General features: G+C 41.9%; 2 protein-coding genes and 1 long non-coding RNA gene across 5 annotated transcripts in view; 1 reads left to right on the top strand and 2 right to left on the bottom strand.

The window, feature by feature from the left end:
- Positions 1-9,809, bottom strand: part of LOC135548459 (gap junction delta-2 protein-like) — a 36,356-nt gene extending 26,547 nt beyond the window's left edge. Inside the window, exon 1 of the mRNA XM_064978078.1 lies at positions 9,461-9,809. Within this exon, the coding sequence (XP_064834150.1) occupies positions 9,461-9,537 (77 nt within the window). The 5' untranslated portion in view covers positions 9,538-9,809. The remainder of the gene's footprint in view (positions 1-9,460) is intronic.
- A 3,429-nt stretch (positions 9,810-13,238) lies between these two features.
- Positions 13,239-26,701, bottom strand: part of rab6a (RAB6A, member RAS oncogene family) — a 27,438-nt gene continuing 13,975 nt past the window's right edge. The window contains exons 3-8 of one of the 3 annotated variants that reach the window (XM_064978071.1): positions 23,304-23,357; positions 22,095-22,200; positions 20,863-20,974; positions 19,769-19,862; positions 15,065-15,131; positions 13,239-14,848 (exon numbers count right to left, since the gene is read on the bottom strand). In XM_064978071.1, coding sequence (XP_064834143.1) covers positions 14,784-14,848; positions 15,065-15,131; positions 19,769-19,862; positions 20,863-20,974; positions 22,095-22,200; positions 23,304-23,357 — 498 coding nt within the window. In that variant the 3' untranslated portion in view covers positions 13,239-14,783. Of the gene's footprint in view, positions 14,849-15,064; positions 15,132-19,768; positions 19,863-20,208; positions 20,303-20,862; positions 20,975-22,094; positions 22,201-22,367; positions 22,474-23,303; positions 23,358-26,701 lie in introns of all 3 variants that reach the window. The other 2 variants (XM_064978070.1, XM_064978069.1) reach the window with 2 other exon arrangements.
- LOC135548454 (uncharacterized) overlaps positions 22,468-26,701 on the top strand; it is a 25,210-nt gene continuing 20,976 nt past the window's right edge. The window contains exon 1 of the long non-coding RNA XR_010456829.1: positions 22,468-22,574. This is a non-coding gene — a long non-coding RNA (uncharacterized LOC135548454). The remainder of the gene's footprint in view (positions 22,575-26,701) is intronic.

The following is a 26,701-nucleotide window of genomic DNA, read 5'->3' as shown; positions in this document are numbered from 1 at the left end:
GAGAAATAAAAAAGCAGAAATGTCATATTTACGTAAGTATTCAGACTTACGTCTTTACTTGTTGGTGCACTTTTGGCAGCAATTACAGCCTCAAGTCTTATTGAGTATGGCGCTACAAGCTTGGCACACCTGTATTTGGGAAGTTTCTCCCAGTCTTCTCTGCAGATCCTCTCAAGCTCTGTCAGGTTAGATGGGGAGCATCGCTGCACAGCTATTTTCAGGTCTTCAATTGGGTTCAAGTCCGGGCTCTGGCTGGGCCACTCAAGGACATTCAGAGATTTGTCCCGAAGCCTCTCCTGCGTTGTCTTGGCTGTGTGCTTAGGGTCATTGTCTTGATTGAAGGTGAACCTTCACCCCAGTCTGAGGTCCTGAGCGCTCTGGAACAGGTTTTCATCAAGGATCTCTGTACTTTGCGCCGTTCATCTTTCCCTTGATCCTGACTAGTCTCCCAGCCTCTGTGGCTTAAAAACATTCCCACAGTATGATGCTGCCACCACCATGCTTCACCCTAGGGATGGTGCCAGGTTACCTCCAGACGTGATGCTTGGAATTCAGGCCAAAGAGTTCAATCTTGGTTTCATCAGACCAGATAACCTTGTTTTTCATGTTCTGAGAGTCCTTTAGGTGCCTTTTGGCAAACTCCAAGTGGGCTGTCATGTCTTTTACTGACGATTGGCTTCTGTCTGGCCACTCTACCATAAAGGCCTGATTGGTGGAGTGCTGCAGAGATGGTTGTCCTTCTGGAAGGTACTCCCATCTCCACAGAGGAACTTTGGAGGTCTGTCAGAGTGAGCATTGGGTTCACCTCCATGACCAAGCCCCTTCTCCTCCATTTGCTCAGTTTGGCTGAGCGGCCAGTTCTAGGAAGAGTCTTGGTGGTCCCAAACTTCTTCCATTTAAGAATGATAGAGGACACTGTGTTCTTGGGGACCTTCAATGCTGTAGACATTTTTTGGTACCCTTCCCCAGATCTGTCCCTCGACACAATCCTGTCTCGGAGCTCAATGGACAATTCCTTCGACCTCATGGCTTGCTTTTGCTCTGACATGCACTGTCAACTGTGGGTCCTTATAAATCATGCCTTTCTAAATCATGTCCAATCAATTTAATTTACCACAGGTGGACTCCAAGTGTCAAGGATGATCAATGGAAACAGGATGCACCTGAGATCAATTTCGAGTCTCAAAGCAAAGGGTCTGAGTAAGGTATTTCTGTTTTTATTTTTTTGCACACAAAAAAAACAATTATGTGGAATTGTGTGTCGGTTAATGAAGATTTTATTATTATTATTATTATTATTTAATTCATTTTTTAATAATGGTGTAACGTAACAAAATGTGGAAAAGTAAAGGGGTCTGAATACTTTCCGAATGCACTGTATATATCTAAACACTAAGTCCCATAGCTGTAATAGCTATAAGCATCTAAGTTCAGGCAGAATGGACCAGCACAGAGATATCAGTTACCGCTAATGCCTAGAGGCTAACCAGACAGTTCTGTTGGCCAGACAGATTGAACATGGCCCAAACACTAAGGGATCATTTACAACACACCTTCATGTCCACATCAGCAGTATTGAGCAAGCTACAGGAGCAACCAGAGGAATCTATCTAGGCTACCGAGGGACAAAAGGTACAAACTCCCAGCCATCAAATAGGAGACAAATATCTGTGGTGCACTATAGGGCCACCCATTTCACAATTCACATGACCACTTATTTACATTTGACATTTGAGTAATTTAGCAGACACTCTTAAAAGAAAGTGTAAGTGAGTGTTAGTTCACAAAATGCATTTTATTTGGGGGGGGGGCATTGTGAGAAGGTGATGTGGGGGGGTGGTGTTGGATTATTTAAGATACTCTTTGAAGAGGTAGGGTTTCAGATGTTTTTGGAAGATGGGCGGGGACTCTGCTGTCCTAGGTTCAGGTGGAAGCTGGTTCCACCATTGGGGTTCCAGGACACCGAAAAGCTTGGACTGGGCTGAGCTGGACCTGCCTTCCTGTAGGGGTAGGTTGCCCAAGAGACCAGAGGTGGCAGAACGGAGGGTTGGGGTGTAGGGTTTGAGCATAGCCTGAAGGTAGGGAGGGGTAGTTCCCCTTGCTGCTCCGTAGGCAAGTATCATGGTCTTGTAGTGGATGCAAGCTTCGACTGGAAGCCATTGGAGTGTGCAGAGGAGCGGGGTGACATGGGTGAACTTGGGAAGGTTGAACACCAGGCGGGCTGCAGCGTTCTGGATAAGTTGCAGGAGTTTGATGGCACAAGTGGGGAGCCAACAGCGAGTTTCAGTAGTCCAGACAGGAGATGGCAAGTGCCTGGATTAGGGTCTCCGCCACTTCCTGTGTGAGGTAGGGCTGTACTTTACAGATGTTGTAGAGCATGAACCTGCAGGAGCGAGTCATTGCTTTGATGTTTGCAGAGAATGACAGGGTGTTGTCCAGGTTTACACCAAGGTTGTTTTCCTCTGGAAGGGGGACACCGTGCAGTTTTCAACTGTGATCGAGAGGTCTTTGAACGTGCAGGCCTTCCCCGGGAGGAAGAGCAGCTCCGTCTTGTCGAGGTTGAGCTGGAGGTGGTGGGCTCTTATTCAAGCTTCGATATCTGCTAGGCACGCAGAGATGCGTGTCGCCACCTGGGTGTCAGAAGGGGGGAAGGAGAAAAGTAGTTGAGTGTCATCCGCATAGCAAGGATAGGAGAGACCATGTGAGGACATGATGGAGCCGAGTGACTTGGTGTATAGAGAGAACAGGAGTGGACCTAGAACCGAACCCTGTGGGTCACCAGTCGTGAGAGTATGTAGTGCCGACACAGATCCCCTCCATGTCACCTGGTGGGAGCGGCCTGCCAGGTAGGATGCAATCCAAGAGTGTGCAGAGCCTAAGACACCCAGCCCTGATATGGTGGAGAGGATCTGATGGTTCATGGTTTCGAAGGCAGCATATAGATCTAGGAGGATGAGAACACAGGAGAGAGAGTGAGCTTTGGCAGAGCGGAGAGCCTCCTTGACACAAAGAAAAGTAGTCACAGTTGTATGACCCGTCTTGAAGCCTGATTGGTTAGGGTAAAGAAGATCGTTCTGAGAGAGATAGCGAGAGAGTTGGTCTCTCGCTATTTCTCACGTCTGGTATAGAATGTGGAAACACCACAATGCCTTTTACACCACACATATAGATGCTACAGAGGAAGATGTGACAATTAATAAAAGGATTGACCAAAATTTAGCTTGAGGAGTATTAGTTTTGAAGTATGTTTGATATGGGGTAAAGCCTTTCTTGTCGGGCCTGTAAAATGCATGATCAACAGCAGCGCTCAGATTAAGTATAAAAGACATGAACAGAAGTACATGTCTGCATTAATAATGCTCTCTGTCAGACACTGCAGACAAATTGAGAGAGCTGTCTCTGCCTCTGAATTGTTTCATTCATTGATTAATTCTCTGATTAGTTTATTTGTCTTTTGCACCAGACAGGCTATCAATGATTCCAGCTGCCAAACAGAGGTTTGATCTCAACTCAAAGGAGAGGTGAAGAAAATTCAGATCCCTTATCCCGTGTATCAACCGAATGGCACTCAGACACATGGAGAGATATATATACACCTGGGGAGGCTGCTGAGGGGAGGACGGCTCATAATAATGGCTGGATCAGAGCAAATGGAATGGCATCAAACACACGGAAACCATGTGTTTAATGTATTTGATACTATTCTACTGATTCCACTCCAGCCATAACCATGAGCCCGTCCTCCCCAATTAAGGTGCCACCAACCTCCTGTGGTATACACTCTCACCTATTTGGTTTTGTTGTTTGTGTGGTCTACTTCATTTGTATCTTTCTGGACTTTGATCTACTCTAGCATGACCCCAGACCATATGCACCATATGATGCTGAATACCGTGACAGAAAATACTATAGTGATACCACACCACAACCCTACATTTAACACCTTGAACATTGTTGAGGGCGACATCTTCATAGTGCAAAAGCACTGTCCAAAGTGAAAACCTCATAATTATCTGTCAACGTGATTTAATTTGAAACTTTTCTTAAACAATTTGCATTCTATCACACAAAATGACTTCTTTAGTTATTTTATGTTTAAGGAAGTGTGTAGGTCACATTCTGTATCATACAGCTATGAAAGTTATATATTTAGAACCACCTGTTCAATTGGAATCCAGCGACGTCTGTGTCTGAAGAGGCTATTTATGTGTGTTATGAAGAGGCTATTTATGTGTGCTATGAAGAGGCTATTTATGTGTGCTATGAAGAGGCTATTTATGTGTGCTATGAAGAGGCTATTTATGTGTGCTATGAAGAGGCTATTTATGTGTGTTATGAAGAGGCTATTTATGTGTGTTGAAGAGGCTATTTATGTGTGCTATGAAGAGGCTATTTATGTGTGCTATGAAGAGGCTATTTATGTGTGCTATGAAGAGGCTATTTATGTGTGCTATGAAGAGGCTATTTATGTGTGTTATGAAGAGGCTATTTATGTGTGCTATGAAGAGGCTATTTATGTGTGCTATGAAGAGGCTATTTATGTGTGCTATTTATGAAAGAGGCTATTTATGTGTGTTATGAAGAGGCTATTTATGTGTGCTATGAAGAGGCTATTTATGTGTGAAGAGGCTATGAAGAAGAGCTATTTATGTGTGCTATGAAGAGGCTATTTATGTGTGCTATGAAGAGGCTATTTATGAAGAGGCTATTTATGTGTGTTATGAAGAGGCTATTTATGTGTGCTATGAAGAGGCTATTTATGTGTGTTATGAAGAGGCTATTTATGTGTGCTATGAAGAGGCTATTTATGTGTGCTATGAAGAGGCTATTTATGTGTGCTATGAAGAGGCTATTTATGTGTGCTATGAAGAGGCTATTTATGTGTGTTATGAAGAGGCTATTTATGTGTGTTATGAAGAGGCTATTTATGTGTGCTATGAAGAGGCTATTTATGTGTGTTATGAAGAGGCTATTTATGTGTGCTATGAAGAGGCTATTTATGTGTGCTATGAAGAGGCTATTTATGTGTGTTATGAAGAGGCTATTTATGTGTGCTATGAAGAGGCTATTTATGTGTGTTATGAAGAGGCTATTTATGTGTGCTATGAAGAGGCTATTTATGTTATGAAGAGGCTATTTATGTGTGTTATGAAGAGGCTATTTATGTGTGTTATGAAGAGGCTATTTATGAAGAGGCTATTTATGTGTGTTATGAAAGAGGCTATTTATGTGTGTTATGAAGAGGCTATTTATGTGTGCTATGAAGAGGCTATTTATGTGTGTTATGAAGAGTATTTATGTGTTATGAAGAGGCTATTTATGTGTGCTATGAAGAGGCTATTTATGTGTGCTATGAAGAGGCTATTTATGTGTGTTATGAAGAGGCTATTTATGTGTGCTATGAAGAGGCTATTTATGTGTGTTATGAAGAGGCTATTTATGTGTGCTATGAAGAGGCTATTTATGTGTGCTATGAAGAGGCTATTTATGTGTGTTATGAAGAGGCTATTTATGTGTTATGAAGAGGCTATTTATGTGTGTTATGAAGAGGCTATTTATGTGTGTTATGAAGAGGCTATTTATGTGTGTTATGAAGAGGCTATTTATGTGTGTTATGAAGAGGCTATTTATGTGTGTTATGAAGAGGCTATTTATGTGTGTTATGAAGAGGCTATTTATGTGTGCTATGAAGAGGCTATTTATGTGTGCTATGAAGAGGCTATTTATGTGTGTTATGAAGAGGCTATTTATGTGTTATGAAGAGGCTATTTATGTGTGTTATGAAGAGGCTATTTATGTGTGCTATGAAGAGGCTATTTATGTGTGCTGTGAAGAGGCTATTTATGTGTGCTATGAAGAGGCTATTTATGTGTGCTATGAAGAGGCTATTTATGTGTGTTATGAAGAGGCTATGTATTTATGTGTGCTATAAAGTGTGTTATGAAGAGGCTATTTATGTGTGCTATGAAGAGGCTATTTATGTGTGAAGAGGCTATATTTATGTGTGCTATGAAGAGGCTATTTATGTGTGCTATGAAGAGGCTATTTATGTGTGCTATGAAGAGGCTATTTATTTATGTGCTATGAAGAGGCTATTTATGTGTGTTATGAAGAGGCTATTTATGTGTGTTATGAAGAGGCTATTTATGTGTGCTATGAAGAGGCTATTTATGTGTGTTATGAAGAGGCTATTTATGTGTGCTATGAAGAGGCTATTTATGATGAAGAGGCTATTTATGTGTGAAGAGGCTATTTATGTGTGTTATGAAGAGGCTATTTATGTGTGTTAAAGAGGCTATTTATGTGTGTTATGAAGAGGCTATTTATGTGTGTTATGAAGAGGCTATTTATGTGTGCTATGAAGAGGCTATTTATGTGTGTTATGAAGAGGCTATTTATGTGTTATGAAGAGGCTATTTATGTGTGTTATGAAGAGGCTATTTATGTGTGCTATGAAGAGGCTATTTATGTGTGCTATGAAGAGGCTATTTATGTGTGCTATTTATGAAAGAGGCTATTTATTTATGAAGAGGCTATTTATGTGTGCTATGAAGAGGCTATTTATGTGTGTATGAAGAGGCTATTTATGTGTGCTAAGAGGCTGAAGAGGCTATTTATGTGTGTTATGAAGAGGCTATTTATGTGTGCTATGAAGAGGCTATTTATGTGTGTTATGAAGAGGCTATTTATGTGTGTTATGAAGAGGCTATTTATGTGTGCTATGAAGAGGCTATTTATGTGTGCTATGAAGAGGCTATTTATGTGTGCTATGAAGAGGCTATTTATGTATTGCTCAGTTTAGTAAACTCATGTTAAATAATCACCTCCGATTTTATTATTTAGGTGATTATGTAACTGAAGTTTAGTAAACTAAGCAATACATAAATAGTTGCATCTTCGTAACACACATTGTTGAAGAGAAGTTTTAAATGAAATGATATAGTAATACTTTCAGCATTATTACATCAAGGGAAATGTAGTATTCTTTCTAACAAAGATATCTGCATATTTTTTAGGGTGTCGTGTATCCTTGGAAATAATCTGAATGCATGTAAACATAACAGTTTTGAAAACAGCTTGGCAAAAAAGTGGTCTCTTGGCACAACTTACCCTGAGTATGGGTACATTGAGCATAGTGATGGGGTTAACATGGGGACACATTTCTAACACTTTGTACTTTTTAAAAACACTTTCAACATAAGCTCAGGCCCTGGTGTAACTTCATAACCCAGTGACAATGCCTTGCATTTCACCTGGGAAGAAAACACTTCAATTGTGGCCTAGAAGGGGGCGAACCCAACTGAAGAATGAATTTGTCATCATTCGAACTTGAGTAATCACATGAATGCGAGGTGTCTTCAAAATACTATGCATAAAACGGACAAAATGTAATCATCATTTGTATGGGGTATATTGATTAGCCATTGGCTCAACTTTCCCCTGGACAGATGGCACAATTGACCTTAAAGCAACTATTTTTACTATATTAGCCCACAAATCTACAAGGATGCACTTTCATGCTAGGTTTAGGACCCCATATTGTAGCTTATAGAGATCTCAACTGCTGTATAAAACATTATTTAAACTATCTACTTTGGTTTACATACAAGCATCATGAAACTTATAACACAATACATTCATTTGACTTTTTTGAAAATCAGTTTTTTGGATCTAACTTACTTACCACTTTCCACATATGGCTTCTTCCTTCACAGACTCCATGAAATGACAACCTCTTCCTAAATATTTGGTCACTGATTTTGTGTATGGTTTCCTAGAAACAAGGGGTGGCTCAACTAACCCTTTGGCACGACTTACCCCACTCTCCTCTACTGTATATAGCCTTCTAGCCACACACTGATAGATGTTATGCGCACACACACACACACACACACACACACACACACACACACACACACACACACACACACACACACACACACACACACACACACACACACACACACACACACACACACAACACACACAGAGAGACGGATGGGAGAGAAGGTCAGGCGTTGCCCTAGCGGCAGGGGACTACCTGGGGTTGAGGTTAATGAGCACAGCAGTTCAGTTGGCCTCCATGCTAACACAAGTAGCCAAGCTCTGTAGCCAAGCTCCCCAGCTCAACACGGAAGGACAGAAAGGGAGAGTACACTAGATTTCTTCTCTACTGGACTGTACTTCAAATCATACAGCTATATATTTCTCTGGGTAAGCAAGCATGTTGAAATGGCAATGTTGTGTGTGTGTGATTATTCTGTACAGATGGTGAGTGCAGTTTACCAGTAACTCACATTGTGGTTAATGGGTGGAAAATCACACTTTGAATTTGACTAATCACACAGGCGAGAGACAATGAAGCAGATTCTTTACACGCCAGATTAAAAAATAATCTATTACAGAATGTTTGTACTCAATGCATGTCTCCACTGCTAATTAGACTCCAATCTGTTCATGCATGACCTTCTGCCACTCCACTGCTGTAACTAGAGAACACACAAAACCAGAGAAATTACACAAAAAGCAGCATCGTCTCCTCCAAGTTCCGATTCATTTTTTCCACCTTCAACTCCTCCAACTCATGCTGCTCCGCTCTCTTCCACACTTCCATTTCTGTCCTCTGTCTCGGTATATCTCTCTCTCCTCCTCTACTAGAGATCCCCCAATGCCCCTCCATCAATACCAGTGCAAATAGTTGAAATCAACATTAATTAACCCTAATGCCTTGTAATACCAGTTATTTATTATGTTCAATTAGCTTGTCCCTTAACTAATGATGGCCTAACAGACAAGCTAAATACCTTTTGTGCTCACTTCGAGGCAAGCAACACTGAAGCATGCATGAGAGCACCAGCTGTTCTGGATGACTGTGTGATCCCGCTTCCGTGGCCGATGTGAGCAAGACCTTTAAACATTCACAAGGCCGCAGGGCCAAACGGATTACCAGGACGTGCACTCAGAGCATGCGCGGACCAACTGGCAAGTGTCTTCACTGACATTTTCAACATCTCCCTGACAGAGTCTGTAATACCTACATGTTTCAAGCAGACCACCATAGTCCCTTAGCCCAAGAATGTGAAGGTAACCTGCCTAAATGCCTACCCCCGTAGCACTCACATCGGAAGCCATGAAGTGCTTTAAAAGGCTGGTCATGGCTCACATCAACACCATCATACTGGAAACCCTAGACCCACTTCAGGGGAGGGAAGGGGAGGCAGAGAGTAGAGGCTACTGCTGAGACACACACACACACTTTCAATCAAAAAAACACAATTATCACACAAATATGAAAAAAATAAGAATAAAAAGCTTTTACACGCACACACACACACACACACACACACACACACACACACACACACACACACACACACACACACACACACACACACACACACACACACACACACACACACACACACAGGTGATGAGGTGATGAGTGGCAGGAAAGTCTTACCTCCCAATCATGGTAGAATGTTGCTGGACAGCAGCCTCTAGCAGCCGCTCCAGAATGGTCCACTCCCCCATGGTCATCGAAAGACAGGTTCAACCTATAGAGGAACTGGGGCTCTGGGGCTCTCTCCCGATTCCTTCCCCTCCTCCTGGGCTCAGCGCTCCAGCCAGAGGGGGCGCATCCGCCCCCGTCCCACACCAGCTTCTCCTGCCCTCTACTCGTTGACCTGGCCGATGGTTCTCTGTAGGAGTGACTGTGTGGGGGTGAACGTGTGTGTCTTCCCTCGGTCCGGTCCCGTTCTGCTCTTCCCTTCCTGGCAGAGGAGCGGTGCCGTCTGCCTCTCCTCCTCCCTCCCTCCCTTTCTCCCCCTTCCTGTGCAGTGAAGCTCGTCCTCCCCCTGCCGCACCACTCAGATCTATACTATAGCTCACTGTATCTGACAGCCATGATCTCGCTCACTCTCTCTCTCTCCTTCTCTCCCTCCTCCTTTATATCTCCTTCCTCCCCCTTTTTCTCCCCCTCACTCTCTCTCTTCCCTAACCCCTCTTTCTCCTTCCTCCACCCTACACCAAGGGCTCTCCTGGTACCTCATATGCACTCCCTCCCATCAGTGCGAAGCTCTTGTCCTTGCATTGTGTTCAGTACCTTCCCTATAACCTTCCTTCTCAAACCCAGCACACTGCACCCAGCTGACCCTTCCTTTGCTCACCTCCATGCAGAGCCGTAGATACACTCACACACACTCTATAACCAACTGTCACTGCCCGGGATCCTTACTGCATTTACTACGCTAGAATGTAAAGACACATTTGCAAATAAAGCTCCTGGCATGCACAGTATTGCTTACTGAATTTTCTTGTCATGAGAAACGGTGGCTCCTCCCCCAATCACGACAAGAAACTGTAAAAAGCACACCGGCACACACACACTCCCTCAGTAACAAATCAACTGCCTTGCTGCATACACCGAGGCAGTGGTGCTGCAGACCTGTTGTCCTGTATCATCCCTCTAGCTAATTCCAGCAGAGTCCTCAGCCTGGAGTCAGGTCTATCGCAGAGAGCAGGGATGAGTGGCTATATAGTAAAACTATTTCTGGGTTCCATCATCTCGTTCCTCTTCTTTCACTCTCTTACTCACTTTACTCTTTCTCTCTCCTCACTTCCCCCTCTCCTTGTGTTTGTGTGTTGAGCTCACTCTCTCTGTGATTACTTATTTCTCTCTAGGTCTCACTCCTGTTCCTCCCTATCCTTTCTGTGCGCGCTCTCTCTCTCTGATTCGCTCTATCAATGTCACTCTCCTGTTCCTCCCTATTCTTTCTGCGTGCTCTCTCTGTGCTTCGCTCTATCAATGTCACACTCCGTAAGCATGCCACACACCCCGCACCACCTTCTCACTCTCTCTCTCTCTACTCTCTTTCCTTCTCGAGTAAATGTGCTTGGATTGCTACCCTGATTGCTGCTTCACTTGTGCTTGCAATAATTCATCCCTCCCTCGTGCCGTCTCTGTTCTCTCCCCCTATGCTATTGGAATAAGCGATTCTACCGCCACCTCTCCTTCCCTGCTTTTTTCGGTAATCCTCCGTCTCAGTGTGGAGTCTTGGTAGAGCTATCTTTCTCTCTCACTGTAGCTCTGTCTCTCATCATTCTCTTGTACACATGGTCTCTCTCTTTTTTTCTCACATTTGTTCTTTCTGTTACACATCACCCTGCTAGTGCTTCTGTTGAGAGGATTACAGCAGAATCATGGTTCTGCACCCCACCCTTCCTCCACACCTATTTAACTCTGTGAAAAGCCCTATCACCCCCCCCTCCTCATTCACTTAATCACATTCTGTCCATTTCCCCTTCTCTCTCTCTCTCTCTGGAGAGATGAGCACAGTATAGTATTCTGCCATGACATTGATTACTGCATTCATTAGATTCATATTATGACGGTGTGAGACTGTATATACTGTAGGCTACCCCCACCCACAGATAAACACGCTCTACCACACCTGTGCATAGCCAACAGTAACAGCATCAAGCGGAAGACGGGCAGACAGATATATGGAGTCTTGGACCATAAGGAGAAATAGAGGGAGGTGAGAGGGAGGGAGGAGGGGGGGGGGTGGTGTTCAGGTTGCGTGCAGGTTTGTGAGAGGTGAGTATAACATGTGCCTGTGATGTCATGGTAACAGTGCATGTATTGCTATAGCATTCACTTATATAAAACCAGCCACGGCTTCCGCAGTCAATCAGGCTAGAGGGAGCAAGTTCACAACCACAAACCTTACACAGCAACATCTGCAGTGAATCAAGTATTGGCTTAACTAGCTCTGTGTACGTGTTTGTGTGTGAGTGAGAGAACAGACGGGGAGGGAGCATTGTGTGTGTTCAGCATCTTGGGCGAGGGGGCTTACGGTCTCACCCTCATCCAGGACACATGGTGTATCAGTCCTGTGGCAGGCAGACTGAACGCAACAGCTCTGACTAAGGTGCATGAGTGGAATATGTTTGGACCTGGTTTAGTGGTTAGTGACAGAGAGGCTCTGGAGAACTGTTGTCAGCTGGCCAGGGATAGGGCTGAATGAGTTCAAAGCTCTAAGGCACATGAGAGAGAGAGACGCAGGTGTGTCATCAGTGACCTGGAACAGCCATCTTAAAACACAGACACACAAGCAAACAATGAAATACACACACAAAGATTATTCATACACAAATGACCTTGGATGGCCAAATAGGAAACACCAAATTGCTTTAATTAATTAACAGGAAAAGGACATCTTAGATGAATGGATATTCCAAAAATACTATTTTAAAGCTGGAATTCTTATGATTTTATTGCCACAAAGATGATCATTAATGATAGACGTTGCTATTCCCTTGTCAAAATCCTGTATTGATACTCCATATTTAGGGCTTCAAGCTTGAAATGTGGAGTATGAATCAAATAAGATGAAGAGATCGGACATTTAATAACCCAAAGTGTGAAGTCAGAGAGAATTATCCAGCTACTCTAAAGAACAGGGGTCACTTAACCAAAAGAAGAATGATAGTATATGAACTACGTAGGTCAACGGGTCTCTGAAGGGAGAGGGGGATGCAAGGTTTGGTGTGAAGCAGCAGTCAGGTGTGTGTCGGAAATGTTAATCAGGGAGCAGATTTAGATCCAAGTTTAACACTATCACTCTCCTGTGGATTTTTCTGCTCATGGGCCCCTGGCCAATCTTTGGAGAGGCTGCCATCTAGTGGCTGTACAGGCTCTCAGCAGGACAGTAAAGGGATGGGCTCCTGTTAGAGACCTAGTTGATTTATGCATGCCTCAACACCATTAACCTTTCAACGTTAGAGGTGAGTTAAACCAACCCCAATAAGAAAATGCCAAGTCAAATTCACTGTGATAGCTGGGAGGCTGTAATCACGAACTGATATGAGAGCTGACAAAATGGTGGGCTTGTAGCTTACTGGTAGGACATTGATGTTGTCAGAAAGTGGATGCAGTGTTGATGGGGAGTGCAGACAGGCAAGATTAGAGTATACATTCTGACTTTACCCAGTAACTTCCCCTTGACATCTAACCATACCTGACAGAAGGTCAATAGTCTGGTCTGAAATGTACAGTACCATACAACCCACTACCTCGGTCTGAGGATGACAGCTAGTTTTGTCCATGTGGCAGACTTCTTAAACATTGCCCCTATATGTTGTGGGGAAATTATTTAGACTTAAAATATTGAATTAAAATATTTTCCACACTAACATAACACCACTAAGTTCACAGGAAATAATCAGACAACTCCCTCTTTCCAGATTGCCTTGTCTAGCATTTATCAATTTATTATTCAACCATCAAAAACAACATTTCAGTTACTAAATGCAGACCTTTCTTAGGGATGTTGATAAGACACTGATGAATTCTAGCAGTGCAAATTATGCGCTTCATTGCACAGAGACGTGGCGGCGCAAAGCAGTTACAGTTTACCTCTAACATCCAGTTAAAACCATTTCAAAGGAAAAAGGTTACGAACTAAGACTAGCAAAAAAAAGTGGACTTTCCTCAAAAAAATACAAACATTGCACTGTTTTTTCTTCAGTTAAATTTGCATTTTGTGGTGGAGTAGAGGGGTAGTGATGTCACCAGAAGAGCTGGGAGACATGTTTGAAAATCAGGTGGTTGACAAAATACTCTTATTAGCCGTTTAGGGCTAATCATCCCAACAATAATAGTATTAACAATAATATAAATGAAGAAACATGATCTATTAGAAATAAATATTACAAGTCATTATTAAATGAACATGTAAAATAATTATCATTAACATAAGATCAAAACAAAAACAAGCAAAGAAAAGAAATTACTCTAAAGTGTCAATATAACAAACCTAACAAAGCTAGGAAAACCCTAAACCATGGAAGCCCTCTACAATTAACATTTTTAAAAGGCATGTCTGCATATATTATGAAGTTGGGTTTGTGTTGAATTTGATACTTATTTCAATATACAAAAATCTTTTCGTAAACACTACTGTTCTCCAAAGCAATACATTTTCATCTATGATAATAATTGTACTCTTTAGAAAAAAGTAAAGACCTAACCAAGAGATAATAGAAAAATGGCAGCCAAGGTGAAGATAGCCTTCATTCATTTGTGAGGAAAAGTAAGGGACAAATTAAGGACGGTCGTGTAGTGGTAGTGAGACTGCCCTTGTGTTGTATAATGTCACGTCACTGTGGTGGGTCTATGTGTGTGTGAGTTCTTGTGGTTTCCCTATAGTGTCGTCATGCCATGTTTCTGTGAAGTGACACTGTATGGCTGCTCTGTGGTGGGACTGGCATTAGGAAGGGGTGATATTGTGAGTGATATTGATTGGGGGCTGCTAAACTGTAATAATCCGTCCAGGACCCACTTATGACAGAAACATTACACTCAGTATCTATGAGTCTCGGTCCCTCACAGGCTGCCATCATTTGACAACTGTGCAACCAAACATTTCGGTACTACAGAAAAATAGGATACAGTGCTTGATTTTTGGGGGGGATTTTGCCAAAGTAGAGTGAAAGATCAACTGAAATAAAATAGCCTTCACATCCATACTGTGCTTGTTAAGCTTAAGGTCATCTCAGTGAGAGAGCGGGTTACCACGACAACAAGAATGATGGACAGGTAGTGTTCTTCTCTTTCAGGCTGGGGAGAAGGAGTCAGGATTCAAGGGGTTCAGACAGAGGGAGAGCAGTCAAGCAGAAAGAAAAGGTACAGTATAGAGACACAGAGGGAGTGAATAAACCAGGGTGAGAAGGATCAAGAACAAAGCACAGGAGAGAGAGCGAATGAGTGATAAAGAGTTGAGTTAGCAGGAGCAGCCTCCTTCGCTGATGGGCTGTTCTGGGGGCTTCTCCAGCTTTATGTCAATCACTGGGGGAGGAGGGGTTAAGGACCAACTCAAAGAGCTCAGACAGGAACACATTAAGTATTTTCAAACACTTCCCATCTTCTCAATATGTTTTAATAGGTTTACAAGCTATCCAATAGGTGGCTGTAAATGTTTGAGTACAATCTGTTTCTACTATTGCCACTGAAAAACATGCATAGTCAGTCACACACACACGTTTCTGTGTAGAGTAAGGATACTGTCTTCTCTGCTCTTGTCCTGTGTGCTCTCCATGCCAGGGAGGGCAGCGGCCACGCGTCGGAACAGCTGCAGGGGAGAGAACAGACATTGTTTGTCAGAGTCAGAACACTCCAATCTTCCTGCCTTGACACCAGGCCTGCAGCTCTGTGTGCTCTCATTCTTCTTAGTACGTCGTCATTGGTAGGGCTGACAATTACCATATAACCATGGAACCGGCGATCATGAATGAAGACTGTCATGAAAATACATTAACTGTAAAAAATGTACTTATTATTTGTGGAATGAACAGCTGACTGAAAACGGGGTGGTTTGTCATTTGCATGGTTGAGTCTGTTTCTGCTTAAACATGGACTCTACAACATGGCTCCTTGCTGAAACAAACCAGATGTTGTAAAGTCTGAGGTTGCCTAGGCAACACCCCCCTCCCTGCAGCCTAGGTTGAAGATGAAGACAAGAGGATTCTAATACCCCACAATGGGACCAGCTATGCTAGTTGATTTTCTAAAAAGCTTCCACATTGAATGACAACAAAGGTTAGGACAAGTTATCTTCAACCTAGCTTGCAGCAGCAGCACATGCAGTCAGGAGTGGAGGAGAGGAGAAAATGTTTCGTTTTTTTTGCTATTCAAGCAGTTATTATGATGACCGCTGTCATTTGTCTGAACAATTAGTCATCCAAAATTCCATGACCATCACAACTAGAGGCATTGAATTAAATAAATGTAAATTGGTTTAAGTTGGACAGCAGTAATCATATACATTTCCTGCTCAGAGTTAAATACCATCCCATACCTGCTGGAAAGGAGTTTAAGATCATGCAGATCTGATGTATTAAATAGAATCCTTTGATACTAGTCGGAGAAAATCACTTCAAATCAAACCTGGAGTGAGAATTATACGTTTTAAAAAGATGAGATGTACAGTACTGTGCAAAGTTTTTACGCAGGTGTGAAAAAAATGCTGTAAAGTAAGAATGCTTTCAAAAATAGACATGTTAATAGATTATATTTATCAATTAACAAAATGCAGTGAGTGAACAGAAGAAAAATCTACATCAAATCAATATTTGGTGTGACCACTCTTTGCCTTAAACAGCATCAACTCTGTGTGCAAAGTACATTTGCACACAGTCTTTGAAGGAACTCAGCAGGTAGGTTGGCCCAAACATCTTGGAGAACTAACCACAGTTCTTCTGTGGATTTAGGCAGCCTCAGGTGCTTCTCTCTCTTCATGTAATCCCCAGGGATGAAAACTGCTGAGAGCCCAACACTTATTTGTTGCACTGAAACAAAAATCCCTGCCCGGGGGAAATGCAGGTTTTAACTAATTAAACAAAGAATATGATCTATATGATCAGTCTCTGTGTGCAAAATAAAAAGTGGTTAATGTGAACCTAATTCACAGCAAAAGAATGTAAAGAAAGCAATCCAATGTTATTTGTTGCTTAGACTTGACACTCAAGTCTTGAGAAAAAAAACACTAATATTGCAGTTAGTCATGACAGCCTTTATAATAGAACACTGGTGACCACACACAAATATTGCACTTGGGGGAAAAAAACATCTTAAAGTAGAAATAGAATGAAACAAACAGGCATTCTATTGATGCTCTATTATAGTGGAGCCTATAGGCATCGATTAAGTGCAAGGCTACGTGTGCAAAAATAATTCACGGAGTTAAGTATAGTCACACACACGTTACTTTCAAGTTCAACACAATAAAGCCAATATCTTTGGGCTACACTGCACAATATAACATGTGTCCACAGGCAGAAAGTGTACACTGTTCCACCATGTTCCAACTAAAGTGAGAAAGAGGGAAAGTGTGTGGTGTCCTTTCGCCTCTCGTGGCATCCAGCTTAAGCATCCAACTTGATCCCCTAATCCATTTGTTTAACTTTTTATGGCTGGGGGGGCAGTATTGAGTAGCTTGGATGAACAAGGTGCCTAAAGTAAACGGCCTGCGCCTCAGTCTCAGTTTCTAATATATGCATTTTATTATTAGCATTGGATAGAAAACACTAAAGTTTCTAAAACTGTTTGAATGATGTCTTGTGAGTATAACATAACTCATATTGGCAGGCAAAATCCTGAGTTGAAATCAAAACAGGAAGTCAGAAATCTGAGCTTGTATGTATTCACCAGAGTCCCCAATGAAATCCCCTTGAGATATGACTGATGTTGCACTGCCTAGGAGTTCCACTAGATGTCAACCATCAATAGAAATCATAATGAGGCTTCTATGTTGTTGTGGGAGTGAATGAGAGCAGAATATATCAGATGTCAATCAAGCAGCCATTTTGTGATCACACTTTTTCCTCATGGTAGTCACTTGCGTTCCATTGCTCACGAAGACATGGAGGAATACTCCGGTTGGAACTTTATTGAAGCTATTTGTTAAAAACCATCCTAATGATTGATTCTGTACTTAGTTTGAAATGTGTCTTCGACCGGTAATATCACCTTTTGAAGTTAACGCTGACCAGAATTAGCGTTTGGATATGTATACCAAACGCGCTAACAAAAGGTATTTGCACATAAATAACGGACATTTTCGACCAAAACAAACATTTATTGTGGAAATGTGATTCCTGGAGTGCTTTCTGATGTAGATCATCAAAGGGAATATTTATCATGTAATCATGTAATTTCTTGTTTATATTGACGCCTTCTTTGTGGCTGTGGTGTTTTTACTTTTGAGCGCCGTCTCAGATTATTGCATGAGTTTCTTTTTCCGTAAAGTTTTTTTGAAATCTGACAGTGGTTGCATTAAGGAGAGGTATATCTATAATTCCATCTACATTTATGATGAGTATTTCTGTTGAATGATGTGGCTATGCAAAATCACTTGATGTTTTTGGAACTAGTGAATCTAACGCGCCAATGTAAACTAATTTTTTGATATAAATATGAACTTTATCAAATAAAACATGCATGTAATTGTGTAAAATGAAGTCCTATGAGTGTCATTTGATGAAGATAATTCAAGGTTAGTGATGAATGAGATTTTTATTTCTGGTTTTGTGAATGCTATATTTAGCTGGAAAATGGCTGTGCTTATTGTGGTTTGGTGGAGACCTAACAATCGTTTGTAGTATTTCACTGAAAAGCCTATTTGAAAAATCGGACACTTGTGGGATTAACAACGAGAATAGCTTTAAAATTATATAAAGACACACACGTTTTAAGAATTGTAATTATGAGATGAGAGTTTGAATTTGGCGCCCTCTATTTTCACTGGTAGTTGTCATATCGATCCCGGTATCGGGATTGCAGCCATAACAGGTTTAACAAACAACGCCTCGTTTTCACCTAATTCTCTCATTCTTAAAATGAACCACATACTGTCGATGGAAAACATTACTTAACAGATAGTGGTTAGTTCGTTAGCTAGTTAACATTTCACACAGATTGCCAGGGTCCAGTAAGCGACTAACGCGTTATAACTTGAGGAACGGCAAGGAGTCGAATACCAGTGAATTGGTTAGGTTACTAATGTTAGCTCATCTGACGTTGTAACGTTAGCTAGCAAACGTTAGCTGTTTGACTTTATAAGCAAGATCATTTTCACAACATGAACTCAATTATTTGATCAGAAATTGGCTAATGTTGGTCAAAATTTCTCTGGCTAGCTAACGGAGAATTTGATCCAACTAGCAAGATACTTAATGCTAATACTTGTTCCCCCTCACCTCAAACTTTCCAAATGCCAGTAGTTTTTGCTTACAGCTTATGAAGTACGCATCATCACCTTCTCACCCCCATCTCCGTGGTCACACTTCTTACCTAATGTTACCTCTTCGTTACCGTTCAGGGGAGGCGCTGCTGTAACTGACAAGCTGACATTCCAGAGGCGCGCAGATGCTGTAACTGACATTCCAGAGGCGCGCAGATGCTGTAACTGACATTCCAGAGGCGCGCTGATGCTGTAACTGACATTCCAGAGGCGCGCTGATGCTGTAACTGACATTCCAGAGGCGCGCTGATGCTGTAACTGACATTCCAGAGGCGCGCTGATGCTGTAACTGACATTCCAGAGGCGCGCTGATGCGCTGTAACTGACATTCCAGAGGCGCGCTGATGCTGTAACTAGCACATTGTCTCTTCTTCCTTCAGTCACGTGCTGCGCTTCATTCTGTTATGTAAATGATCAGATGCCAATCAGATGCCTCCCTGAGGGTATTGCATGATGGATAAGTATCTGCCTGTACTTCTCAGCATTGTGGAGACCATTAATTCTGACCAAATCCCAACTCAATTTGCAGAAATGCAGCCCCAAACTTGCAAGGAACCACCACCATGCTTCACTGCTGCCCGCAGACACTCATTCGTGTACCGCTCTCTAGCCCTTTGACGAACAAACTGTCTTCTGCTACACACCAAATATGAATTTGATTTACATTTATTTTGTTCATTTTGCATTTAGTTAAATGATAAATATAATTTATTAACATGTCAATTTTTAAGCATTCTTAATTTACAGCATTTTTTCACACCTGCACAGTACTGTATATCCCAGACCGGAGGACAAGGTGGATGTTCTGTCCCAGGGTGCCCAGGGGAACATTCTGGTCTATAGTTATTATGGCCAACATGGGATGGATGGGCAAGAGTTCTGAAAATAATCCAAGGACCCCATTTTAGTGTAAAGCAAGCCAGATTTAAGACAGTGTGAGCACTGCACACACGCATGCTGTGCTCTACCTGTTTGACATTGTAGCCCGTCTTTGCACTTGTTTCAATAAACAGAACATTCAGCTCTTTGGCTCTCTGTTCCCCTTCCTCTGTGGTTATCTGTCTGCAATATCCCACGACAACAGACACACACGAACGAGAAAACAAAAGGAAAAGACAATGTGAAGATAGTGAAAGATGAACATGCCGTGTTTCCTCCCGCTACCGCTGCGGCAGCCTCTGCCCCGCCTAAAAGTGCCCACACAGCCAGACTCTCTAAAACACCTCAGAGCACCAGCTTAGCTCCAGGTTCAATACACCACATATGATTCTAATTAAAGGCTCTTCATTATTGTGGCAACTGACCCTAAACCTCTGACTGTGATGAGTGACCTTTTCAAGGGTGAGCCGAGGCAGAAGCAGTGGCAGCATGGACGGAGAGAACGACTCAGCCACACACATACACTCACCTGCTTGACGTTGTATCCTGCTTTAGCACTAGTCTCAATAAACATTACATTTAGCTCTTTGGCCTTCCTCTCACCCTCTTCAATAGCAACTTGCCTGTGGTAGATAAGAGGGTTAAACATGCAGAACAGCAGCTTACAGTCAGTTCAGAGAATCTAAAGCATGCCAATCATTCAAAAACACAGCCGGACAGCATCAATCACAAAAAAAATGGGAATAGTGTTAAAATAAAAAAGGTCTGTTTCATTATCACAATTGTTTGAACACACAAATGGATAAGACTCGAGGGTGAATCTCAATCTGTTGAATCTCTGAATAATGAAACTAATTCTAGGCCATGCTGAGCTCCAAAGGCAGTCTGTGTGTGGACTGTTCAACCCCAGCCAGATCTGTCTCTAGAGAGCCTGTACCAAGTGACCAGGCAAATAAGTCCCTGCTTAGCTGTCTCTAGAGGGCAGTGTTTCTTTCGCTTAACACAGGAGGGCCTAAAGGTCTCAGTCAGGTACTCACTGTGGCGCCAGTCTTAAATCATTCTACAGTAACAATCAGTCGATTCATTAGTATGCTCTAATGGAGAGCCCTCCAGGACCTGGTCTGATGAGAACTGAAGAACTCTACAGGCTTACTGACATCACCCTTTAGTTATTATGTCACACCTTTTGTCTGCAAGGTCAGTCTTGTTTCCCACCAACATGATGATGACATCACTTCCTCTCTCCGTTCTGACATCATCAATCCATTTTGTGGTTTGCTGGAAAGAGTTGACGTCTGATAGAAGAGGGAGGGAGAGGGAGTTCAATGTTAATCTCCAAGTTGTGACAAGTACTGAATTATGGTAAGGAGCAGAAGGACAGAAAGACAGTGCAAATATAGAGACAGTGACAACAAATAAGAACATATCATTAAACTACATAAATCCATCTCCCATTTCCTATCCATCTAGGATTCTCTTATTATTTAGCCATATCCTTGTATTCTACCTTCCTGTCTGTCTATCTTCTTGTCTATCCAGCTAGATGTGGTGTTTGTTTTTCTGAAGAGAAAGACTTCCTCTTCCAGTTAAATAGCCCTGCTGCAGCGCCATGTCTCCTTATACAGTATCTGCCCCTAACGGTTCTCAAACACACATGGTAGGAGAGACGTGAAAAAGGAGACATCTCTGAACATTACATTGAAAGGCTGCAATATGTTAATTTCATAATGGGCAAAATAGGCCTCTGAAGCAACATCAAAGCTGCCAATACCAATTATTTGAATTAAACCAATAAGACACTTCATTCTTTTGTACGTATGTGACAACAGAACTAGCAAGTAATTGGTGGCCATAATGGGGGGGGGGGGAAACAGACATTAAGAAAGATAGCAGAGAAATCAAGATAAAAAGGAAGGATAGAGAAGTGACAGGTTGCGCTGTTGGGGAAAACAGGATGATAATTCTGCCATCCATGTATTCATGACCACAAATCTAAGAAACCACTAGACTATGGATTAAGTCAATGTTTCTTTAGTATTACAGATTTCACCGACTGATATTGTAGCCTAATTGGGTTTGCATGTAGTATGCTACCGAATGCTTTGCGCTCCTAGTATCAATAAACAGATTAGCATAATCTTTTTATATTTGTTACAGAAACAGAAGCTTTCAGACAACAAAAAATGCAAAAAGCTAACAAAAAAAATTACAGACTTGTCCAAGTGGACTCACATACAAAAAGTGGGAGGGAAAACATCTACAAACAAGAAAAGGGGACAAAAAGGAGGAAAGATAAAGAGGGTGGGAAAACAGAAAAAAAGAAGAGGGACTTGAGCCAGCGGTGAAAAATGAGGACATCTTTTGTTTTGGTCAGCATCGTTCCATCACTTTTCCATCAATAGGGGCCGCACTCACTTGTGATGTCATAGACTACCACAGCCACGGTGGAGTCTCGTATGTAGCTAGGGATCAGACTCCGGAAGCGCTCCTGGCCGGCTGTGTCCCAAAGCTGCAGCCTCACCTGAGCAGCACGTTAGCACCAGCACACAGGGAGAGAAGGAGAAGGGGAGAGATGGCGGAGAGGAAGAGGTGGTGGTAAGAGAGGGGAGAACTGGACGAGGGTTGAGGAGGGGTGGGGAGGGGCACGCACGCACGTCGAGTGGGCGGGGCGCGGAGGCGAGTACCTACTTGTGATGTCGTATACTACGACAGCCGCGGCAGAGTCTCTGATGTAACTGGGGATGAGGCTACGGAAACGCTCCTGCCCAGCCGTATCCCACAACTGCAACCTGATCTGTTGCGGATGGGAGGGGAAATAAAAGAAAAGGAAAAGGAAAAAGAAAGGATGAAAAGAAAATGAGAGAAAACGAGTGCAGAAACAAAGGAAAACATGAGGTAAGAAACCATAAAGAGTAAGGAAATAACAAAACCTAATCAACTCATGAGAGAAAAAAGAGGGAGAGGGCTGCATGCAGGGAGTGTGTGACCATAGGAGGAGTGGTGAGGGCCAAGGGAATCATGGGTACTAGGCCTCATTTCTGAAATGTTCTTCCCTCGTTCAAACTTGATGTTTAATTTTAACATGAGAATGAAGAGAATATGAGCAGATGGGAAAAAGGGAAGAAAATAATGAGTTTGTCTGGAGAAGAAAGCTAGCAGGAAGGAAGATGCAAGGTAAGCGCCAATCCCAGGCAGGCCAGGCCGGCCCTCTGGCTTCTTTAAGGTGCTACTGTGTGCACTGTCTGGTGTGTGTGCGCGCGCGTGAACCTGGGCCAGGATAAGACACTGTTAGAGCAGACAGAATCAGGTCACAGGATACCCAGTATCACCAAAGTCCCAGAAACCACCAGTGGCAAGGACTCAGGGACCTGTGTGATTGGGTGGGGGTGTGTGCGTGCGTGCCAGTTGAATGGGTACATTTTTTAATTTCAATGAAACTGGATTGAAGGGAGACATTTTCAAAATCACCATAATGAAATGTAACATTCAGTCAAATCACAATGCCAGTGTCATGACTAACAGACTCACTTAAAAATGAACTAATTCCTCTCATAATCAATATATTATGACAAAATCAGCATGCTACCACTCAATGGAATTTAAAAAGGAGAAAGTAAAACTTACTGTTCTGTCTTCAAGGTACATGGTTTTAGACAAAAAATCTATTCCTATTGTGGCCTGGAAATGTGAAAGAACGAAGAGAATGAGACAGAACATTCTAACAATTATGATGGTAGATTGATAAGGAAAGGCTTGAGTACTGTACTTAAACTGAAGGAACAAACCTATTGCCCATGCACCTAAAAAAAAGTTAAGTAACTGGTTCCACGGCCTTTTAAGCTTACTAAAATTTTCAATCAAAAGAAAAAAAAGTGTTAGCTGAATCGAACATATATAGTTGGCCCAAAATTAGCTCCAACTTAAAAATAAATTTAAAAAGTATGCAAAAGGGTAGTCTAATTAAAATTGTGTGTTTGCTCAACTTGTCTCATGTTCATTCAACTAGAAATGATTATTTGGGCATCTTCACTAAACAAGGTTGTGGAACTAGTTACACAATGTGCTTTTGACATCGTCTACAATTCTTTCTACTTACATTTGACAGACATGATTACATTGTGCATATTCAACTATACAGTAATTATTCTTCAACATGTCCTGATTTGAACTCACAATCTCTTGTAGAGGTTGGCCGATTAATTCGGGACGATTTCAAGTTTTCATAACAATCGGTAATCTGAATTTTTGGACACCGATTATGGCCGATTACATTGCACTCCACAAGGAGACCACGGCAGGCTGTCCACCTGTTACGCGAGTGTAGAAAGGAGCCAAGGTCAGTTGCTAGCTAGCCTTTGATTGTTTTTTAAAAGATAAGTTTATCTTAACATAACTAGTGATTAACTACACATGGTTGATGGTATTACTAGTTTATCTAGCTTGACCTGCGTGGCATATAATCGATGCGGTGCCTGTTAATTTAGCATCGAATCACAGCCTACTTCACCAAACGGGTGATGATTTAACAAGCGCATTCACAAAAAAAGCACTGTCGTTGCACCAATGTGTACCTAACTATTAACATCAATACACAAGTATATATTTTTAAACCTGCATATTTAGTTCATATTGCCTGCTAACATGAATTTCTTTTAACTAGGGAAAGAAAGCAGTGTCAAGGGTATATGCAGCAGTTTGGGCTGCCTGGCTCGATGCGAACTGTGTGAAGACCATTTCTTCCTAACAAAGACCGTAATTCATTTGCCAGAATTGTACATAATTATGACATAACATTGAAGGTTGTGCAACGTAACAGCAATATTTAGACTTAGGGATGCCACCTATTAGATAAATATGAAACCGTTCTGTATTTTCTTTTGTGTTTTTTTATTTATTTAATTTTTACCCCTTTTTCTCCCCAATTTCGTGGTATCCAATTGTTGTAGTAGCTACTATTTTGTCTCATCGCTACAACTCCCATACGGGCTCGGGAGAGACGAAGGTTGAAAGTCATGCGTCCTCCAATACACAACCCAACCAAGCCGCACTGCTTCTTAACACAGCACACATCCAACCCGGAAGCCAGCCGCACCAATGTGCCGGAGGAAACACCATGTACCTGCCAACCTTGGTTAGCGCACTGCGCCCGTCCCGCCACAGGAGTCGCTGGTGCGCGATGAGACAAGGACATCCCTACCGACCAAGCCCCCCCTAACACGGACGACGCTAGGCCAATTGTGGCGCTGCAGTACAGAGCCCTTAACCACTGCACCACCCGGGAGGCCCTACGGTTACATATTTCACTGAAAGAATAAACGTTTTGTTTTCTAAATGATAGGTTAATAATATGGTCAAATCCGGAAACTAAGGCTCGTATTTCTGTGTGTTTATTATATTAGAATTAAGTCTGATGGATAGAGCAGTCTGAGCGGTGGTAGGCAGCAGCAGGCTCGTAAGCATTCATTCAAACAGCACTTTCTTGCATTTGCCAGCAGCTCTTCGCTGTGCTTCAAGAATTGCGCTGTTTATGACTTCAAGCAATAAAAGTAAAGTGCCTATACGAACATCCAATAGTCAAAGGTATATGAAATACAAAATGGTAGAGAGAGAAATAGTCCAATAAATTCCTATAATAACTACAACCTAGTACCTGGGAATATGGAAGACTCATGTTAAAAAGGAAACACCAGCTTTCATATGTTCTGAGCAAGGAACTTAAAATGTTAGCTTTTTTACATGGAAAATATTGCACTTTTACTTTCTTCTCCAACACTTTGTTTTTGCATCATTTAAACCAAATTGAACATGTTATTATTTGAGGCTAAATTGCTTTTGATGTATTATATTAAGTTAAAATAATAAAAAGTTCATTCAGTATTGTTGTAATTGTCATTATTACAAATGTATATATAAAAATCTGCCGAGTATATCGGTATCGGCGTTGAAAAATCATAAATCGGTCGACCTCTAATCTCTGGCTCACGGCGTACCAATCTTCCTGTTACGCCAGCATGTACAGGTCAATGACTGATTTCACCTGTATTGCTACACTTGGCAATTCAAAGTAAATCTCGGCTCTGTTAAAAGTACACTCAAGTAAAACCATTTTATTTATCTGTCACTAGCCGGCTACCACCCGGTTACTCAACCCTGCACCTTAGAGGCTGCTGCCCGATGTACAGACATGGAATTACTAGTCACTAATAAAATGTTTATATACTGTTTTACTCATTTCACATGTACAGTGGCCAGAAAAAGTATGTGAACCCTTACGAATTACCTGGATTTCTGCATAAATTGGTCATCAAATTTGATCTGATCTTCATCTAAGTCACAACAATAGACAAACCGTGTGCTTAAACTAATAACAAATTGTATTTTTCTTTTCTATATTGAATATTTATTTAACCAGGTGGGCCAGTTGAAAACAAGTTCTCATTTACAACTGACCTGGCCAAGATAAAGCAAAGCAGTGCGACACAAACAGAGTTACACATGGGATAAACAAACGTACAGTCAATAACACAATAGAAAAATCTATATACAGTGTGTGCAAATGTAGTAAGATTAGGGAGGTAAGGCAATAAATAGGCCATAGTGGCAAAATAATTACAATTTAGCATATCATTTAAAACATTCACAGTGTAGGTTGGAAAAAAGTATGTGAAACCCCTAGGCTAATGACTTCTCCAAAAGGTAATTGGAGTCAGCTAACCTGGAGTACAATCAATGAGACGAGATTAGAGATGTTGGTTCGAGCTGCCTTACCCCATAAAATAACTCACAAAATTTGAGTTTGCTATTCACAAGGAGCATTGCCTGATGTGAACCATGCCTCAAACAAAAGAGATAAAAGAACCAAGATTGAGAATTGTTGACTTGCATAAAGCTGGAAAGGGTTACAAAAGTATCTCTAAAAGACTTGATGTTCATCAGTCCACAGTCAGACAAATTGTCTATAAATGGAGAAAGTTCAGCACTGTTGCTAAACACCATAGGAGTGGCCGTAAGGGAAAGATGAC

The sequence above is a fragment of the Oncorhynchus masou genome, chromosome 11, assembly GCF_036934945.1.
Source record: "Oncorhynchus masou masou isolate Uvic2021 chromosome 11, UVic_Omas_1.1, whole genome shotgun sequence".
NCBI classification, from domain to species: Eukaryota; Metazoa; Chordata; class Actinopteri; order Salmoniformes; family Salmonidae; genus Oncorhynchus; species Oncorhynchus masou.
The sequence above is the reverse complement of the archived record's forward strand: the minus strand, read 5'-3'. Positions and strand labels throughout refer to the sequence as shown.